The sequence below is a fragment of the Sinocyclocheilus grahami genome, unplaced genomic scaffold, assembly GCF_001515645.1.
Source record: "Sinocyclocheilus grahami isolate Dianchi unplaced genomic scaffold, SAMN03320097.WGS_v1.1 scaffold513.1, whole genome shotgun sequence".
NCBI classification, from domain to species: domain Eukaryota; kingdom Metazoa; phylum Chordata; class Actinopteri; order Cypriniformes; family Cyprinidae; genus Sinocyclocheilus; species Sinocyclocheilus grahami.
In genome coordinates, this window is record NW_015505692.1 from 1,151,174 (window position 1) to 1,170,823 (window position 19,650).

A 19,650-nucleotide genomic window follows, 5' to 3' on the forward strand; every position below is an offset into this window, starting at 1 on the left:
AAAACAAGAACAAAATATCTAAAAGTAGTTTAAGAAAAATAAATGTTTTCCTTTTGAATTTCTTCTGACCGTGAAATATTTGTTTTTGCATAAACTCACTAAATATTGATACATTTTCCAGAAAACAAGACTATATGTAATTTTGCTTCTCAGGTAAATGTATCTTGATTTAAAAATGTTTAGATATTTGTAGTGGAAAACAAGACAAAAACTAAGTAAGGAAATCTTTTTTTTTTTTCACTGTGCCTTAAATGTCACAACACTTCTGTGTCCACTGCAGGTTTTTTGTCACTGTCTGCAGCTCTTACCCGAGTGCTCCTGATGTGAGGAACACAACCCACAGATGACCCAAGTTCAGGGTGAAAGCATAGATCACCATCCCTACAAACGACAGCAGATACACTGAGAGCGTCGTCTGCCTGGCAAGACAAATATTAACAAGTTAATCTGCCAAAATATATGTCATTCACTCTAATAGTAATAGTGTAATTCACAGAACATGTTCACTGGATGGTTTAATCTTTAAACATCTTCATACATTCAATGGAACAAGGTACAGAAGTGCAGAAATAAAAGCATGTGTCAAGTAATCATTAATCAATCATTTATATTTTGGTATGCCTACATCTTCTGCTTTTTCCATGTGGCATTTTCTCAAAAAAATGTATGTTTCTGATTGCACTCAACAGGTGTTAGCACTATCAGTATGTCAAAATATGTACTGTACAATCTGTTATGTTCTGTTTTGTTTGCTGTTCCTATGTGTAGTCCCAATGTCCTGTGTCCCTTGGTTTCTATAGTTACTCATCAGTTGATTGATTATGTTCACCTGTGTCTTATTAAGCTCCTTGTTTTCCTGTGTATTTACATGCCCTCAGTTTCCTTAGTTCCTTGTCTGGTATTGTCTTTGCATGTTGTGGGTAAAGCTGTTAAGTTAGTTATTTCTCACCATTTGTGTGTTCTCTTTCTTTGTTGTATTTGAACTAAGTGTTAAGTTTTAACACAGCGTACATCTATAGAGGGGGGTTCTTACTTAGAGCTTGAGTCAAGCCTCGGGTTCAAGGCTCCCTCGAGTATAACAAGCTAAGTTTGTTAACCATTATCAAGCAGGACTGATTGGGCAGATGAGCTCATGAAACTTCAAGCATCCGAGCGCAAGATAACATGACAGTGTTTATTGCGTTTCGTATGCTTGCTTGTTACATGTTCTCAGTTTGTTTGGACTTTTAAATTGTACTTCCAGTGTCCTGTTTTTGTAGTTCCTTTGTAGCCCTTTTGTTTCATTGGTCCCGCTGATTGTATTACCAGGTGTGCCTAGTTTCCTTGTTAGCTTCTGTGTGTGTGTACAGCCCAGTGTTTCAGTCAGCCTTTGTCAGTCATTGTCTTTGGTTGTTGGTAAGCTGTTGCTGGGAGGGACCCACCGGTTAGGTTGGTACGAGTGTCCAGCATCCCCACAGCCTCAGCACTCTCAAGCACCGTGTTTCCAGCACATCTGAGTCAGGTGGTCTCAGAGGTCCTTCCACCATCTGCAGCGCTCCCAGGAAAAGGCCACTGCCTTTCTGACTGTTTGGTCTGCACACAAGTTTGCACCGTCTGCTCCAGATCCTCCCGAGGTGGCGGCGTCTGATCCTGATCCTCCAGAGGCAGCGCCAATCACTCCAGGTCCTCCACAACTCCCTGGCTGTTCTGTTATGAACACCGAGGTCGCCTAGAACTCCCTGCCTGTCTTGTCACAGCCATGAAGGGAAACACTGGACCAGTTACCTGTCCTGTCACAGCCAAGGAGGGTTTTCTCAAACTCTGTGCCTGTTCTTTCACGACCACAGAGGCCGTTTCTAACCTCTCTGTGCTGTCCGTTTTAGTCCAACCTGTTCCTATGTGATGGTCTTCTAATGGTCATCTCTAGCTGTGGCTGATCCATCATGGTGGTCTTCTGCTTCATCTGCTCTGCCTTGCTGGTCATCAGCTTCATCAACTCTGTTTTGGTGGTCTTCTGTTCCACCAGCTCCGTCTTGATGATCTTTGGTCTTTGGAGTTTCTCAGCTCCATCTGCACTGCTATGGTGGTCTCCAGTCCTGCCTGCTCTGCATTGGTGGTCATCAACTCCACCTCCTCTGCTGTGGTGGTCTTTAAACTCCATCTTCTCCACCATGGGGATCTTCAGCCCCGTCTGCTCTGCTGTGGTGGTCTCCAGCTCTGCTGAGACGGTCTTTTGTCTTGTCAGCTCCGCCCTGGCCTCCTGCTCTGCTGGCTCCCTACTTTGGCATGGCTTCTTGTTCTGCTGGCTTGTCTTCAGTCTCCAGGCCCTCCTCCACCACCACACAGGCCTGGCCCTCCATCCCTCCCCAGTCCGCCTCAGTTCCACCTCCCTCCTGGACTCTTGGTTTTGTTGTTGGGGATCTGCTTCTTAAGTTGGGGGCTCTGTTAAATGTTATCCATTTGTTAGGACTTCTTTGGTCCTCCATTTGTTTGGACTAATGACAATTTAAAACACCAATTTCCTATTTCAGTATGTGATCCTCAAGGGAAATGTATTGACTTTGAGCTGATGCTTGCAACAAACAGCTCCTTTTTCAACATGGGTGAGGTGGAGAATGACACTGACCACCATGCACCCACCACATACCCAGAGCCTGAGCCCATGCTCGCCATGGACCTTCTGCCAGTAGAGAGATTCATCATTGATCTAGAGCCAGAAGCCATGTTCATCCTGGAGCCTGAGCCTATTACCATGTCTATTCTGGAGCTAGAGGCAGCCACCATGTCAGTTCCAGAAGGAGCACTAATCCAGTTCAACATCCTCAAAGCTCTTCCTCTGTCAGGCCCGTCTGACTAGTGTAAGATCCTGGTCCCTTCCAGAATTCTTCCTCCCCCAGTGGTCTCGTCCAGCTTCCAAGGTCTGTCATTTCTGCCAGTCCAGTTTCCAAGATGCAGCATCCCGGCCATGGAAGCCTCCCTAAGTTAGTTCATTCCCACCATGGAGTTCATCCAAAGCCCCGTTGTCCTTGCTGGTTGATTGATTATGTTCATCTGTGTCTTGTAGGGATGTAAGTGTAACGATTACCGGTTTGACGATGAATCCTGATAAAATTCCCCACGGTTAGTATTACCATTTCAAATTTTAATTATCATTATAACCATATTCGATTAACGCGATTTGAACAACTGAGGATAAATAAATGCTCTCCGGCATAAAGCACAGTTTTAAGTAACAGTCTCACGTGCGCACAGCATGCAGAGTAGTTTCGTTTTGAGTGAAAACAGGGTGGAAAAGCTGGGAGGGTTTTAAAAGAGTGCTAAGGGAATTATACAAATGAATATGAATGAATTGATTATATGAATGTACCTCTGAAGAAAAGATTTGATGGCATTTTGTTTTACACTTCGCTCCATGTAATACCTAATAAAGTAGTGTTTTAATCGCAATGCTGCTTAGTCCATGGAGATTAAGGGGAACAGCTGTAATTCTGCTGTTCCATAAGTGCCACCTGCTGTCAGAGAGTGGATTCACAGATACTTACATTCACATTCAGTCTGTGTGCAGCAGTTTCTGTCTGGCCAATAAAACAGACCGAATTTGCATGCCCTGTTGTAAATTTGATGAAAAACAATTCAGATAAGTTATCTAGAATGATTTATGGAGCAGATAAAATGCATATAATAATTTATTCATCAATTATCGTTTTGACTTAACCCTTTTCTTTATTTAAAGGCTGAAATGTGAGGTTTACCTTTTTATGAAATTTTTTCAAAGCTTTATTTGAACATTTCGTACATGTTATTAGATAAACTGTTGTCAGTCATGTTGTCATTTAAAATCCAGACATCATTGGTAATGTTATTGTTTTAGTGATTATGCAAACAAAAAGTCATTTTATTTGTTGATTGTTGATTTTAAATATAAAACTTTAAGTGATTTATGTGTCAGTGCTTTTTGAATATTTCCATCATGTTTTAACAATACCGTGATAATACTGATAACCATGATAATTTTGGTCACTATAATCGTGATAGGAAATTTTCATACCATTACATCCCTCTTGTTAAGTTTCTTATTTTTCTGTGTATTTACATGCCCTCAGTTTCCTTAGTTCCTTTGCCATTATTGTCTTTGCATGTCATGTGTAAAGCTGTTGTGTGTCACAGATTCAGCCTCTGTGGCTCCCTCTGATCACCACCAGAGGGAACCGTCACCGGAGTACTGAGTGATCACGTCGGACACCAGTTCCCACAATGCCCTATGCCAGAGTCTAATCACCTGCACAGGGTGTTTCCTATTTGGCCGGTCTACTTAAACTGTGCCTTCCCTGCTCTCAATGTGAAGTCTTGTTTTGCCTTGCAGACATTTCTGAGCGTTTACCCTGTGTTGTATACCTGTTGATTACCTGGACTGTTTACCGGTTTACGATTGCTTGCTGCCTACCTATCCTGACCCTGCCTGCCTTGTTGATTCATGCCATTGATTGTCTTCCGCCTGCCTCGACCCTCATTACGAACACTGTTTACGATTCTGCCCAGCCTTCATTGTTTCTAATGCCAGTTTACGATCTATGCCTGTATGACCTGCCTTGTGAACTAATAAAGCTGCACATGGATCCTAACGCCACTGCCTCTTTGTTACATTGTGTTTGTTTCTTGACATTTTTGGATTCCCTTTTATTTTGTTAATAAAGTTTTAACTAGATCTGCATCTCATCATCCTTGTCTGTCCCCTGTAACACAATTGAGGTGAAATCCGAGAGAAAAAAAACAATATCAAGGCAAGATTTTGCTTTGGTGGTTTTGATATTGCCTGATTTTAGAAATGAATTTAATTGAATTGAATTTGAGTGTTTAGAAGACGTAGGGACACAGTCACAGATGTAAAACCTTACAGTAAAAAAGGTATATTTTCAAAATGAACCTGTTATTTCTGTTAGAATATGGTAGCTATGTTACTTTTAAAATACACACATATATCATTTAGTTAAATATGGATTTTCATCTAAATTGAATATACGTAGGCATTGAGTTATTGAGAACAGCCTCTTTCTGCAGGAGTGCGTGATGACGTAATGTCAATTTTGATCCAATAAAGAGAAAATCAAACTAAATGGTAGATTTGTGACTTTGTAGTGATCATCTGTGATGAATATTGAAGTGGAAATGTTAAGTTATGGGACGCGATTTTTCTCATGTCTGAAGAATCCAACAGACCGCTGTGGCACACATCCATACATATTTCTAGGAAAAGCATGTATTTCTTAATCATAACCAGCCTCAGTCGATCACCACCAGAGGGAACCGTCACCGGAGTACTGAGTGATCACGTCGGACACCAGTTCCCACAATGCCCTATGCCAGAGTCTAATCACCTGCACAGGGTGTTTCCTATTTGGCCGGTCTATTTAAACTGTGCCTTCCCTGCTCTCATTGTGAAGTCTTGTTTTGCCTTGCAGACATTTCTGAGCGTTTACCCTGTGTTGTATTCCTGTTGATTACCTGGACTGTTTACCGGTTTACGATTGCTTGCTGCCTACCTATCCTGACCCTGCCTGCCTTGTTGATTCATGCCATTGATTGTCTTCCGCCTGCCTCGACCCTCATTACGAACACTGTTTACGATTCTGCCCAGCCTTCATTGTTTCTAATGCCAGTTTACGATCTATGCCTGTATGACCTGCCTTGTGAACTAATAAAGCTGCACATGGATCCTAACGCCACTGCCTCTTTGTTACATTGTGTTTGTTTCTTGACATTTTTGGATTCCCTTTTATTTTGTTAATAAAGTTTTAACTAGATCTGCATCTCATCATCCTTGTCTGTCCCCTGTAACACAATTGAGGTGAAATCCGAGAGAAAAAAAACAATATCAAGGCAAGATTTTGCTTTGGTGGTTTTGATATTGCCTGATTTTAGAAATGAATTTAATTGAATTGAATTTGAGTGTTTAGAAGACGTAGGGACACAGTCACAGATGTAAAACCTTACAGTAAAAAAGGTATATTTTCAAAATGAACCTGTTATTTCTGTTAGAATATGGTAGCTATGTTACTTTTAAAATACACACATATATCATTTAGTTAAATATGGATTTTCATCTAAATTGAATATACGTAGGCATTGAGTTATTGAGAACAGCCTCTTTCTGCAGGAGTGCGTGATGACGTAATGTCAATTTTGATCCAATAAAGAGAAAATCAAACTAAATGGTAGATTTGTGACTTTGTAGTGATCATCTGTGATGAATATTGAAGTGGAAATGTTAAGTTATGGGACGCGATTTTTCTCATGTCTGAAGAATCCAACAGACCGCTGTGGCACACATCCATACATATTTCTAGGAAAAGCATGTATTTCTTAATCATAACCAGCCTCAGTGGAAAAACAAAATTCCTGTACATGTAAGTAGGTCTTTTGTGTCTTTAGCTACCTCTAAATAAACAATGTATTATGAAGCCGTTCAGTACAACCACGCGTAAGAAAACGCCTCACTTCACCGCTGCTGTTGGGATCTGCCGGGGGCGATTCTGACTCAAACGACTCTGAGCCGATTACAAACACCAGGATGATGTGTGCTCATTGAACAGGCAATTATCAAACCAGCGCTTCACAAGAGATAAGAGAGACCACTACAGTGAAGAGCCTTCGTGATGTATACGGAAAGAATGCATTCACAGACAAACATATGAGCAACTGTGTTACATAACCTATCACCATCTATTAATATCAGGAGGTGGATGATAACTCTGGAAACAGAGAACACATTTTCTAATCAATATTCTGCAAACAGGAAAGTTTCTCCATGAGGCTAATGCTGCTCGTGTCTCAAAGGATATTCAAATTGCCTTCACTTGTACAGTTTTAGTGCTGTATAATCTAACAGCGTAAAGCATGTGTTGTTTAAATGGGTTATTCATGCTTCCCTTAATTAAACTCGTGCTTTCATTGATAGAAACAGTTTACATTTAAAAAAAAAACAACAACTCTTCAATTCAGTTTGCCAAGCAACAAGACAAACACAGCACTGACTTCTATAGTGCACTGATTGGTGTAATGTACAGTTGAGTTGAAAAGACCTTCATAAATCTTCTACCAAGCATTGTGGCTGAGGGAAACCCATAATCCCTTGCTCCTGAATACATTAAATATGTATAGGACTGTGTAAATAGCTGTCATTTAGAATTAATAGAGGTTAATGCTCCATTTAATCTTGTTTATGTTGTTTAGTTAATTAAATATATGTGTTTTGTTCATGCAATGATGGTAATTAGAGGTCTTGGGCCCTTTTAATTTTAAAGGTACATTTTCTTCCTACTCTGAAAAAAATTACATCACTGAACAAACCTATTATTTACATCACGTTATATATATATAGTTACCAAATATGCTATGTGTAATGCTGACTTCACTGTTTGAAGCTATTTAACACAAATAAACAGCAATATGTAAATGTTCATTTTGACTTAAAATGTTTGAAGTTAAAGTTAAGTTACATGCTTAAAGCTCAAACTAATTCCTAATTATTTAAGTTATTATTTTTAAGTTTAGTCAACTCATTATGTGTATGCAGTAAGGGTCTTGGCATGAATCTGAGCCTGACTTCAGTTTAGTGGGTATAATACAAACTGATGCAAGTTTCTCTTGAAGCCTTCAGTATTATGCAACCCAGACTCATTGAAAAAAATTTGACTTTGGCACATTTCTGCAAGATGATATTACATTGCTTCTTGCACGTTTCGCAACATTTCAAAGTGAAATGTCCAGTGAGTGATGCCAAAAGGTTACTTCCCTATTATATATTAAACTAAAATACCAACTAAACCTAATAGTGTCAACAAATCAGCTATGCCATTTTAGCTTGTTTCTACAAGTCTATAAGCTTTTTTTGATCACAACTCATGTTTCACGGGACTCGAGTACCTGAGTACAATCACATTTACATTTAGTCATTGATCACAATCACAAGTGCAATGCTGTACCAGGTAAGTTTACTATGTCGGAAAAGCATAAAAATCATGCAATATGTGGTTTTGAGGTCATAACATAGTAATGTGCAAGGAGCAAAAATAAATCTTTATTAACTGATAATCTACCTTCGTAATCATTTGTGTGAAAAGGAATAACAATTGTAGGTGTTTTACTGCCTGTAGTGTTCATTTCAGCTGGAAACTGAAGAGAATTGTATTTATTGGTATGTTTTTTGGAGTTTAGGGTGAAAGCACATATTTAGGTTTGAGAGTAAAGACCAGAGAGTGTTCTCCATAAACCCATTCTTGAATCAAGGTCAGTAATAAACCCAGTAACCGCTGATCTGTCCTGGTAAATCCTCTCACACATGACCATATTGGGAGAAACAGAGACTGTTATAGAGGAAAGCGCATTACAGGCATTCTGCTGCTGAACATGAGTCAAAGTTAAGAGTTTTAACAAATTACTGTAGGAAAGGTCTTGGGGAGAAAAGTCACGCTATCAAAGATCTACACTTTTTAAAAAATGGTGTAGGGCTTATTTTGAAACAATTTCCCCTCAGAAATTGCTAGTAAATTTCACAAAAAAAATACAAAAAAGGCAAGTAACAGACTGATTAATTAAGTTGAAAATTTAAATAGCATTTTGTTGTAAAAGGTACTCCATTAATTATCTATTTACAACTTTGAAAAATATTTTTCAAGTAAAATTGTTATAAGCCGTGTTACTTAAATGCCTGGACATTTAATGTTTATTACTATTACTAAATTACACAAATACGCATGCAATATTAGACAAAAAAAATGAACACAATCTCAAACTACTGTTTTTGGAGCTTTAACCTTGTGTTCTGCTGATGATCCTTTACCGAATGTAGTGCTTGCAGTCAAATCTCTCCTTATGCTATATTATAATCAAATCTTCTCAAAGAGATCAGTTTGGCCTACAATCTGTGAGGCAAAAAGTACAAATCCTATGCTAACTGAAAGAAAATTAAAAAGACTAAATCCAATATTTCGTAATAAAATAGCATAATGATTAATTTATAAGCAATTTTTTTTGTAGGCAGGTCATTATGTGAGGAAAATAAATTCCAAAAAGTTACAAAAATATACATTTTTGGGTGGTGGGTGGAAGCAAAATAAGTTTTAGTCTGATGCTCCAGGTCAAAATGACCAGAACACAATATGACATTAAAATAATAATAAAAATAAAATAAAAAACTTTGCTATCATGATATGTGGACCTCAGGGGGAAATGAAACAATAGAAAATGCATGTCTTACTTATAAGTCTTGGTCTTGTCTAGCCAGATTCCACAGAGCAGAGAGCCGACCACGCCAGCGATGACGAGAGTCAAGCCAATTCTCCCAGCATTCACCTCTTCACCCTGTGCTTCAGACAATAATGACATCTGAGATATCTTTAATATCCATGTTCTCATGCACTTCAGTCCACGGTGTTTAGATGACCATGATATGTACATGGTACTTCAAGGTACTTCAAAAAATGCCATGCTATTACAATCGTACCAAAAAAAAAAACCACACACACACAAAAAAAAAAACATGGCAATAGTGTGATGCTTTTTTTAGTGCATACGCATCATTTCGAGGTTCAGCTACTGCTATCCTGTGTCTGTAGAGTGGATGAGGATGATAAGAACTCAAGGATGTTGACAGCAGGACTCACAGGGTAATGCTCTAATATCATCCTGTTCAACAGAGTGGAAACAGCGTAGAAACATCCCACATTCAGTCCTGGGAAACACAAACAAAGGGAGAATTGCGCTGTCAAATAAATACGAATCAAAGGATTCAAACTGGGTAAAATGACAAATTGATAGTTAGAAAATGTGTAGATTACTATGGGCAGAATTGAAAAAGGATTGCAATCTGGTTGTTTAAGCAGCCCAACTGGGAGACCTGTTTGAAAACAGACATTATTTTTGTGATTCTAATTTTGACGATTCTAGTCACAGAATTGACACTTCAGTTTTAAAGACAAAGTAACATTTCAATTGTGAAAGTGGACAATTTTAAGAAAGCACAATTTTAATTTCATTTTTTGGGACAGTCCTGCACATTTTACATACATCAAAGAACTTAAATTACGCAGATTTCTGTAGAATTTAAGAAGGCAGATTTCCGTAAAATTGGAGCACCAATCATGCATAAAGTTTCACACATCCTGCACAACTTATATATTTTGTCTAAATTAATTTTGCATTCAGTATAAGCAGCATCCAACCAGAGCCAAATATTAGGAACAAAAACCACACTTTTTTGTGCAGGTCATGGTTATTTTAGTTAACTAAAACTAATAGTTCGATCCACCAGCTCCACCAGGCTCCCTCGTCCCTCTGGCTTCGCCTTGGTCGGGCATCGACCCGCCATCGCCTCTGGACTCTGCTCCTCTGACTGCACCTCGTTGCTCCGTCCCACCGGCTCTGTTGGGCTCCTTCCTCCCGCCAGCTCCACCTTGGTCCTCAGTCACTCCGGCTCCGCCGTGGATCTCCGGATCTCCACCTCTGCTTCGGTCACCAGAGCCCTCGGCTTCACCCTGGCCCCCCGGATCATCAGCATCCCCTTGGCTTGTTGGCTCTCTGTCTCCGCCTCGGGCTTCTCCACCACCTGCTCTGTCGGCGGCCATTCCTCCTCCATGGCTCCTCCCTCCGTCGGCTCCACCGTTTGCCACCGTAATGGATGTGGCCTGGGTCCAGCTTGGCTACTTCTGCTCCAGGCCCCTCCTGTCTCCTCATTGGCTCCTCCCTCCTTCGTCACCCCCATGGACTCAGTCTGCCCGTTCTCCTCCTGAGCTGCCTCCCAAGTTCCCACCCACCCCTCCCCATGTAGTTTCTATGGCGCGAGGACACACCTTCCGTAATGTCAGGATTCTGGACTGTCTGTGTTGTGTTTTGCCCCGGTTTCTGTTCCTGTTTGTCCTTATTTGGTCATGTTCCTGTCCTCGTTTAGTTTGATTATTATACACAGATTATATATGTGTTTCCCCATTATCCTTTGTATTTAAGTCTCTGCCTTTGCGTTCAGTGTTTGTCGGGTCTACTCGTTGTGTTTGTGTGTTCCTGCCATTTCCATTGTGGATATTCCCCTATGTTTTCTGGATTAAAGACTATTGCTTGTACTCCACGTTTTTCTCTCGTTCCTCCGAGCGAATCTCGTGACAGTGATCTTGGATTATGTCCCTGTTTAGTAATCAGGTCTGAAAAATATGTGTTCCTTGCTTCCTTAACTTTACACTGATAAGTGAACATCAGATTTTTTAAAGAGACAAGGGAGACACTAAGTTTATTGTTTTTCCACTTCCGTTCTGCCTTCCTGCATAGTTTCTTAAAAGTTTTTAAATTCTTCATTTAGCCATGGCAAAGAAGGTTTCAGCTTTCTTACTCTAATTGGAGCTACAATATCTAAAATATCTCTACAAGAGCTGTTAAAAACACTAACTAACTCCTCTACGTAGAAGTCAGATTGTTGGCTAGCGTTAAAAGGAGAATTAGAGGCAGTGAAAGCTTGACAGAAGCGAGAAAATGAGAGTGAGTTTAAAGGGCGAGAGCAAATCAGTGTAGAGGGTTTGGAATTATGATCAGAGATGGCAAAATCAATCAATTTCACATCCTCCACGAGGTCAAGCGTGTGCCCTTTGTCATGGGTAGGCTGCTTCACATATTGAGTCAAATTAAAAGAGTCTAGAAGTTTAATAAAATCAGAAGTAAACGAAGAAGAGGAGCAACAAACATGGATATTAAAATAGCAGAGAATAAGAACTCTGTCATAATGCAGCATAATGACAGATAAAAAGTCAGAAAATTCCTGAATAAAACCGGAAATAGATTTAGGAGGTCGTTAGATTATAACACATAAAATAAGCAGTTTATTCTTTAAAATAAAAATAAGACTCTCAAAGGAAGAAAAGCAACCAAATGAAACTGGAGAACAGCTAAAATCCCTTCTGTGTATTACTGCGAGGCCTCCCCCTCGGCCTGTCAGTCTTGGCTGGAGAAAAAACGTATAACCTGGGGGGGATGACTCAATGAGGGGGGCACATTCATCAGGATTTATCCAGGACTCTATGATAATTGAACTGATATAGCTGCAGGGATATAAGACATGGTTTTTACTGTGATGAGATTATTTTTGTGCGGGCTACAAGTAGACTTAATTTTTTCACATTTCCTTTCAGTAATCCTAGTGGGAATGGATAAATTAAGTGAGGGAAGCAGAATTACAACCAGCACCAGCAGGACCCGCACTGTCAGAGACAGGACTAAAAAGTGCAGAGCCAAAACACTGGACAGGGTCATGCTGGAGAGACCATCATTTGAGACTAAAGGCAATAAAATTTATAAAATTAGAAATCAACTTTTCTGTTCCCTTCCTATTAGGATGCAACCCATCCAGTAGCAGTAGTAAAATTTTGCATCCACAAATGCAAACTAAAAAGACGGCTAAAACGTTCAGAGCTCTTGGTCATGGAAACAGTAGGACCAGACAGAACACACCTCCTACCCAGACATTCAACTATAGAAACCAGAGACTCAAGTTCGTGGTGCAGTTTAATGGACTGCCTAGCCATGACATCATTGGTGCCCGCATGTAGAATGACAGTATGAACAGATGAATGAAGATCAAGAAGAGCTGGAATCAGTTCAATAAAGTCAGCTGTCTTACCTCCTAAGAGACAGTAGGTGGTTACACCAGGAAGTTTTACAAATGTGATGATAGAATTTCCAACAATTAAAATCTCAGGTCGTTCACTTTCAGGGGATCCTATAAATTGAAAGCTGAGATCTGAATTTGTGACCAGTCGTTGTCAAGCTAACAGAGTGCAAGTAAGTTGAGTGATCAACCCGATCTGATGCTTGCGAGGAAGAAGGCAATAGAGTTGTAGCAGGTGGGTTGTCGCTGGAGCTGCCGCCTTGTGGTGCTGATTTTCGGATTCCAATCGACAAAGTGACAAACGGGGACGTTTGCACCCGGGAGGGCCTGGTGTAGGAGATAGCGAACCCGATCAATTTAAACTAGAAAAAGTAGGGCAATTTCTGATGATCGGCCACACATGTATCGGACCGTGAGCAGTAGACGAAATTGGAGAGAGGACAGGCTCCTGAGGAAGCTCATCTAAGGGAGAAAAAAGTTTGTGAGTGGGATGTCAATGAGATCATGTCATCACCACCAATACCAGACGAATCGTAGAAAGGAAGGGAAAATCTTTTACGGCCCTTGACAACAGATGCCCAGGAAGGAGAGTCCCAACTAGGGACATCGACTGCATCCAAGGCCAAAGTCAAAAGCCGCTGGCTACCCACAGGCTCGAGACACGCTAACCGGGAAAGTAATTCCGTTTGCCGCAGGAGGAGATCCTCGATGAGCTGCTCGATAGAATGAAGTTAATTTTTTAGTGCAATAACCTCCACACCAATAGGCCCTTTATTGTAACATGACAGAGTTACATGTACTTATTATTTTAAACAGCAAACAATAAAGTTTGCATAAAAGGTAACTAGTAAATAACCCTAAACCAAACACAAGCTGGATAGATTTTCTGCCATCACTAACAGTCAAACAAAGACTGGAGGGACATATTCATATCTAATATTCATATTCATATCATTTCTTTCTTTTTTTCTTTTGGAATTTGGGATATACCTGACACTATTTAGATACAAAAGATGAGAATATCAAGTAAGTGGAAGTAAATGGAACAAAAAACGTAGTTTGACCGACAGTTATTTATTTATCTCTGTATTCTGGTCCAAAGTGAGCTGCTGTGCTTTCTATCTTCTATACAGACAGTTACCTTTTAAAACAGTATTCAAATGTGTTAATAAAATAAAAATAAAAAATTTTCTCCATTTCTGTCATTGATGGAGTCTGGGTTCCTTGCCCCTGTTGCCTGTGGCTTGCTTAGTTGGGGACACTATTTGGCAATATTATGGACTTGAATGCACAGACACTATTGGAAGAGGACTGAAGTGAGCTGGAAGATGACATCACTGAATCAATGATGAACTGACTTTAACTGGAAAATTGACTGTTTACTATTGTACTCTTCCTAGAGCTGCTTTACAGATTTTGTTTTGCTTTGACACAATCTGTATAGTATAAAGTGCTACATAAAGTTGTCTTAACTTAAAATAATTTAAAGTGCCCTTATTATGGGTTATGAAAGGTTCGTATTTTGGTTTTGGGAGTCTCCAACAACAGGTTGACATGCATGCAAGGTCAAAAAACACTTTCATTGTCTTATAATACGCATTTATTTTTAACTTATTTGCTCAAAGACTCCCAAACGATTCTCTCAACGATTCATTTTTCCAAACCCCTGCTTTGCGTGACGCTAATCTGCTGTGATTGGTCTCATTTCCATTTCATCTCACCTGTGATGCCTGATAAAGCAGCATTTGTGAGTGCAGTGCTGCTTTGTACAGCGTTACCGGGGAAACTGCTATTTTTACTGCTCCAAAAGCGGCACCTAGTGGCAAAGAATGAATTTGCATTTTCATTCAGACCAATGCGAAAACACCAACAAGTGGGTGGGCAATATGCTAATGTTTCATGTTGACTTCAACATGAAACGGCTTGGGATTCATTTTAAAAACGACTCGTTTCAATGATTCAGAGTCGACTCTTTCTTTTGAGAGACAATAACTTAATACACAATGCACTTTCAGATTTAAAACTTTGCAGGATGTTTTCATTCACTGAGAGCTGTGCTACACACTGCATGAAAGGTAATTTTCACAAATCCATAATAGGGGCACGTTAAATTAATTAAAAATGCTAAAATACATGAACAGGACACTTCAGCCTATGGGGGGTTTAAGTATGCTGACTATAAAGGCAACTCATTTAAATGGAGCAGAGCCATTAAGTGAGCATGTGTTCATTGTTTTTTATTTTAGTCAGTTACTTTGTATGTACACTATCACTACCTTGGACTCATACTTTAAATAACAAAAAATATAATAAGAAAATTATAAGTTAACACTGAGGATACTACTATTAGATAATAATAGCACAATACTGCAGAAATACTGTGCTAAACATGCAAAGGCAGAATGTGCTTTAAGTTATTAAGTGTATGAATAAGAATTAGCAGTGTGTACCGTAGCTAATGAGGAGGAGGATGAAGGGCTTGTTGCGGAAAAGTCTTGCAATTGAAGCCAGGTACGAGTACTGTGTGGTGGCCATGTCTCTGAGCGCCACCTGAGCCAGAGACGGAGGGGTTTCAGGCTTTTCCTGAAAAACTGAATGGCACATTCAAAAACTTGATTACCACAAAAGAAACTGAAAAACACAACTCTAAACAGTAACTGATTAAACCAGAAATGGACATTATGTCAATCAACATGACCCTGTTTTCAAAATGATTGCAATCAAGGATATCATCATAGGGCAAATCATTGAGCCTTGTTCATGAAACATGAGCAGTTAAGTGCTTGTAAACACCACTTATGTAAATTATTGCATTCAGATATCAAATTTGATTTATTGAATGATTTCCACAGAAGTTGGTTCTGCTTGTGTTTCCTCCAAGAAGTCAAAACCAAATCATATAATCAATTTTCATATTTTCATAAACTTCAGTAGACACAAATGACTTTGTAAAAGCAAATCTCAAAACGGATATAAATTGTCTAAGAATTATAGCAACAGATAGAGAGAACCAAACCTGCAGAAAAAAAGTAAATGCAATAACAAGAGAATTAAGGAATAAATGATGAAGCAATCAAATACTATGTATGCATATATGTATTTAAGCAGGTTTTGGCATCCATATTTAAGCTGATAACAGCAGTGTATGAATTAAAGAGCTATTCCATAAAGTACCGTGGTGCACTCACATTTTTATGTTAAAGAGCAGAGTAGGTTTTATTAACAGATTTTACATGCTGATTAAAAATGCTTGTCACTACATCAGTCCTGTTAGCTTTTCATTTATGCTGCTGGAGTGGATGTTCTTACCAAACACGACTAGCAGAAAGATGAGGCTGGCCACAGCGGCTGAGATGTAGAACATGATGCTGATGTGTTGAGCCAGTTCATTCATGTCATCCACGTTGGGCACAAGTATCGGCGGGATCAAGAAACCAATAGCAATGCCAAGCTGAAGGGGAAAAAATCAACTGCACCATAATCTCAGTCTCACTGACCTAAAAATCATACGAAACTGAAAAAAAAGTGATTGTCTGGTTTTGTGCGTCTTCCATGATAAACAGCACGGGTCATTTTAACAGTCTGCCTGAATCATTTTGAATTTACATGCACAGGAGAACTTTTCACAACTATTCTAACCAAGTCACAACACATGCATACGCACATTGTTCGCACATGAATGAATTTGGAGGATTCTGCATGCCCAAGGTTAGTCATTTGCATTAAACACACCTAAACATCTCCATTTCCTTTAATGCAGACCCAGATCACAGCCTCTTAACAGCCAGCTATGTGTATATCTGTGTTATTATACAGAGATACCTCACAGCTCAACCTATATTGCAGCTACTTCATAGCCTACTGTCATTTATGGTCAAGCAATCATATATAATGTGATAGTTTCATAAAGCCATGAAAAACTGTTTTGATGTTCTCAGGTTTGCTATATAGGGCCTGCTATAATTTGGCACCCAAGTAGACTAATAATGATTATTGAATGAATTCTATGGGGCACGGCCAGATTCAGCTATTTAAAACAAAAGAAAACGTTTTGCTATATACTAGCCTACGTCAGTATCTATTTAGTGTGAGTCAAACGTGTAATCTAACTTTCTGGTTTTTTTTAATGCTGCTTGAAAACGCTGATGAAACGCATAACTAATGAATAATACAATTTTACGCACGCACCTACCCCACAACCCTAAACATACCCATCGCGTAACATATACACGCCAAAGTCCATTTTTGCGTATCAATACCACGAGTTTTAGTTTTTATTTGGCGTACTATTTATACGCACTTCCATGAGATCGGGTTGGTTGTTTCTATGCGTAACGTCAAAATGCACTTAAAATGGCAAAAGAATTGCACAGTCTATGTGTGCAGACATATTCGGGGAAAACCTGAGCTTTTGGTGTAATCTAGTCCAGCTGATTAATGTAACTTAAAAGAAGGCCGACAGTTTTTCTGTGTTTCTGTGGCGGTGCAGCGATGCGCTCCGTGCGCTTTTACGCACCTGGTTTCCAAACACGCCGATGGCGCAGGCGGTGGACACTTCATCAGATCCGAACCACACGGACGCGACCTGAGACGGCATTCCCAAATTTTTTTTTAATGCTGCTTGAAAACGCTGATGAAACGCATAACTAATGAATAATACAATTTTACGCACGCACCTACCCCACAACCCTAAACATACCCATCGCGTAGCATATACACGCCAAAGTCCATTTTTGCGTATCAATACCACGAGTTTTCGTTTTTATTTGGCGCACTATTTATTCGGGAAAGTCGAGCTTTTGGTGTAATCTAGTCCAGCTGATTAATGTAACTTAAAAGAAGGCCGACAGTTTTTCTGTGTTTCTGTGGCGGTGCAGCGATGCGCTCCGTGCGCTTTTACGCACCTGGTTTCCAAACACGCCGATGGCGCAGGCGGTGGACACTTCATCAGATCCGAACCACACGGACGCGACCTGAGACGGCATTCCCAAAATGAACACCTGCGCAAAGGAACAGGCGAACTGTCCGAGCATCGTGACCCAGAACAGGTTGGGCTGAACGCTGGCCACTTTGATCCACGTTCCCACGCAGTTGATCGAGGCTGCGAACAGGGCGACCACCCGCAGCCCCTTCCTCTCCAACAGCCATGCCACTGGAAATATGAAGGGGATGTAAGTCAGCATATAGATCATTGACAGCCAGTCGATGGCGAATGAAGAGACGTTGTAGAATTTCATGAAGATGTTGTTGATGATTCCGTACTGGATCCACTGGAACGCGTTGCACAGCGAATAAGAGCTAAAGAGACACAAAATGAGCCATCGCCTCCGGTATAAACGAGTGTTACATACAGTGTTCGTGTATCTGCATTCGGAGATTTCAACGTGATCAAAGTTTGCATCTGTGGTTTTTGTCTGCTCTGTCTGAAGAACGTCTTTTCCAAAGTGGTTGCCGCTTTTTTCGCACATTTTGCGCTGCGAGTTCTACCTTCAGTCAGTCCTGCTTCGTGAATCTAGAATCTATTGTAATTAAGGAAATATTCCAGGCGCAGAAGAAGTTCCCACGAGTCTTTAAACATCCGGACTGACTTCGTTTCCACCGAGAATAAAAGTTCAGAGCAAAGGTGAAGACAGAATCACATATCCCTCCAGGAAACAACTCAATCACTTCTATCTCTGATTCATGCGTGTGAGCCTCAGACTCCACATCATCATCATCATCATCATCATCATCATCATCACGCCGAGTGACACGAGAGAGAAACTCTAGCACGTGATCTGCTGTCAATCATTAGCTCCTGCTCAACCCAACATATTCTTATAGAATATTGAGTATTAGGCTGTACTGTATTGTATAAAGTGGCGGTAGTATTCATTAGGCGAATACTTGGGGCCCCAGAGCCCTCTGCTGGTTACAAACATAAATAATAGCTTCTGCAATATCAGCAATGGGGTGGAAATTTCATTCACTCAACATCGTCTTACATGTTTATTTATTTTTACATTTATTCATTTTTAAAAAAATGTTTTATACATATTTATTTATTTACAATGGAAAGATCTTTTTATGTGCATGATCTGGTATGATGTCTAAGCAATGCCTATATGCCATCATGCAACCATGTTACAGAGAAGGAAGAAGAAAAGGACGATTAAAAGGTTATAAACAGATATTATGTTCTTTGGTAACATAATTTATTTATTTGTACAAAGCAGGCTTATTGCACATTCATATTTATTAACTAAGTAATCCTTTTTTTGTTGTTTGGTGTGTCTGGTGCTGATAAAATGCAAATTTAGACAAGCTGTTGGTCCTGCTTTCACTGAAAACAACTGCAAAACACAGATCCAGTTTACTCAATCATATAATTTATCATCTACGCAACAAAATTGTGTTTCTCTTGTAATTTCTTTGCTTTTAATTAATGTAATTCTCTAAAATGTGCAGTCTGCTAGATTAAATTAAGTAGGGCAAATGTGAACCAAATCAAGTATTGTAGTTTCCATAGGACTTGATGAGGAAAGTGAAAATGTTGAAATATGGTTTTGAGCAAGTTAAAGTGCCCCTATTATGGGTTATGAAAGGTTCATATTTTGGTTTTGGGGGACCCCAACAAGAGGTTGACATGCATGCAAGGTAAAAAAAAAAACACTTTCATTGTTTTAATAATATGCATTTATTTTTTACCTTATTTGCTCAACGACTCCCAAAGATTCTCTCAATGAATCATTTTTCCAAACCCCTGCTTTGCGTGACGCTAATCTGCTGTGATTGGTCCGATTGGTCTCATTTTCATTTCATCTCGTCTGCTATGCCTGATAAAGCAGCGTTTGTGAGCTCAGTGCTGCTTTGCATATAGCGTTACCGGGGAAACCGCAATTTTTACTGCTCCAAAAGCGGCACCTAGTGGCAAAGAATGAATTTGCATTTTCATTCAGACCAACAAGTGGGCGGGCAATATACTAATGTTTCATGTTCACGTCAACATGAAACAGCTTGGGATTCTTTTAAAAACGACTTGTTTC

At 39.7% G+C, this 19,650-nt stretch overlaps 1 protein-coding gene across 3 annotated transcripts; it reads right to left on the reverse strand.

The window, feature by feature from the left end:
- Positions 1-273: 273 nt before the first annotated feature.
- On the reverse strand, positions 274-18,275 carry flvcr2a (FLVCR choline and putative heme transporter 2a). Of its 3 annotated transcripts, XM_016237413.1 has the most exons (7): positions 17,599-18,275; positions 17,142-17,210; positions 15,935-16,076; positions 15,076-15,216; positions 9,642-9,709; positions 9,236-9,339; positions 274-419 (listed from the first exon to the last, which is right to left on the reverse strand). In XM_016237413.1, exons 1-7 carry the CDS (start codon positions 18,091-18,093, stop codon positions 305-307), a joined length of 1,134 nt encoding a protein of 377 aa, XP_016092899.1. In that variant the 5' UTR covers positions 18,094-18,275; the 3' UTR covers positions 274-304. The 3 variants fall into 3 exon arrangements, with proteins under 3 accessions (XP_016092899.1, XP_016092898.1, XP_016092900.1); XM_016237412.1 differs by lacking the exon at positions 17,142-17,210 and having other exon boundaries at positions 17,530-18,275; XM_016237414.1 differs by lacking the exons at positions 274-419; positions 9,236-9,339; positions 9,642-9,709 and adding an exon at positions 12,744-13,338.
- Between the last annotated feature and the right edge of the window lie 1,375 nt (positions 18,276-19,650).

What these genes read in the sequence shown, in the direction of transcription:
- flvcr2a (XM_016237413.1), bottom strand. Translation starts at nt 18,093, where the DNA reads ATGTGCGAAAAAAGCGGCAACCACTTTGGAAAAGACGTTCTTCAGACA. An exon ending in TTTTGGGAATGCCGTCTCAG is followed by an intron (nt 17,211 to 17,598) that starts GTCGCGTCCGTG and finishes ATGCCGTCTCAG; the next exon opens with GTCGCGTCCGTGTGGTTCGG. An exon ending in TCGGCGTGTTTGGAAACCAG is followed by an intron (nt 16,077 to 17,141) that starts GTGCGTAAAAGC and finishes TTTCCCCTTCAG; the next exon opens with CTTGGCATTGCTATTGGTTT.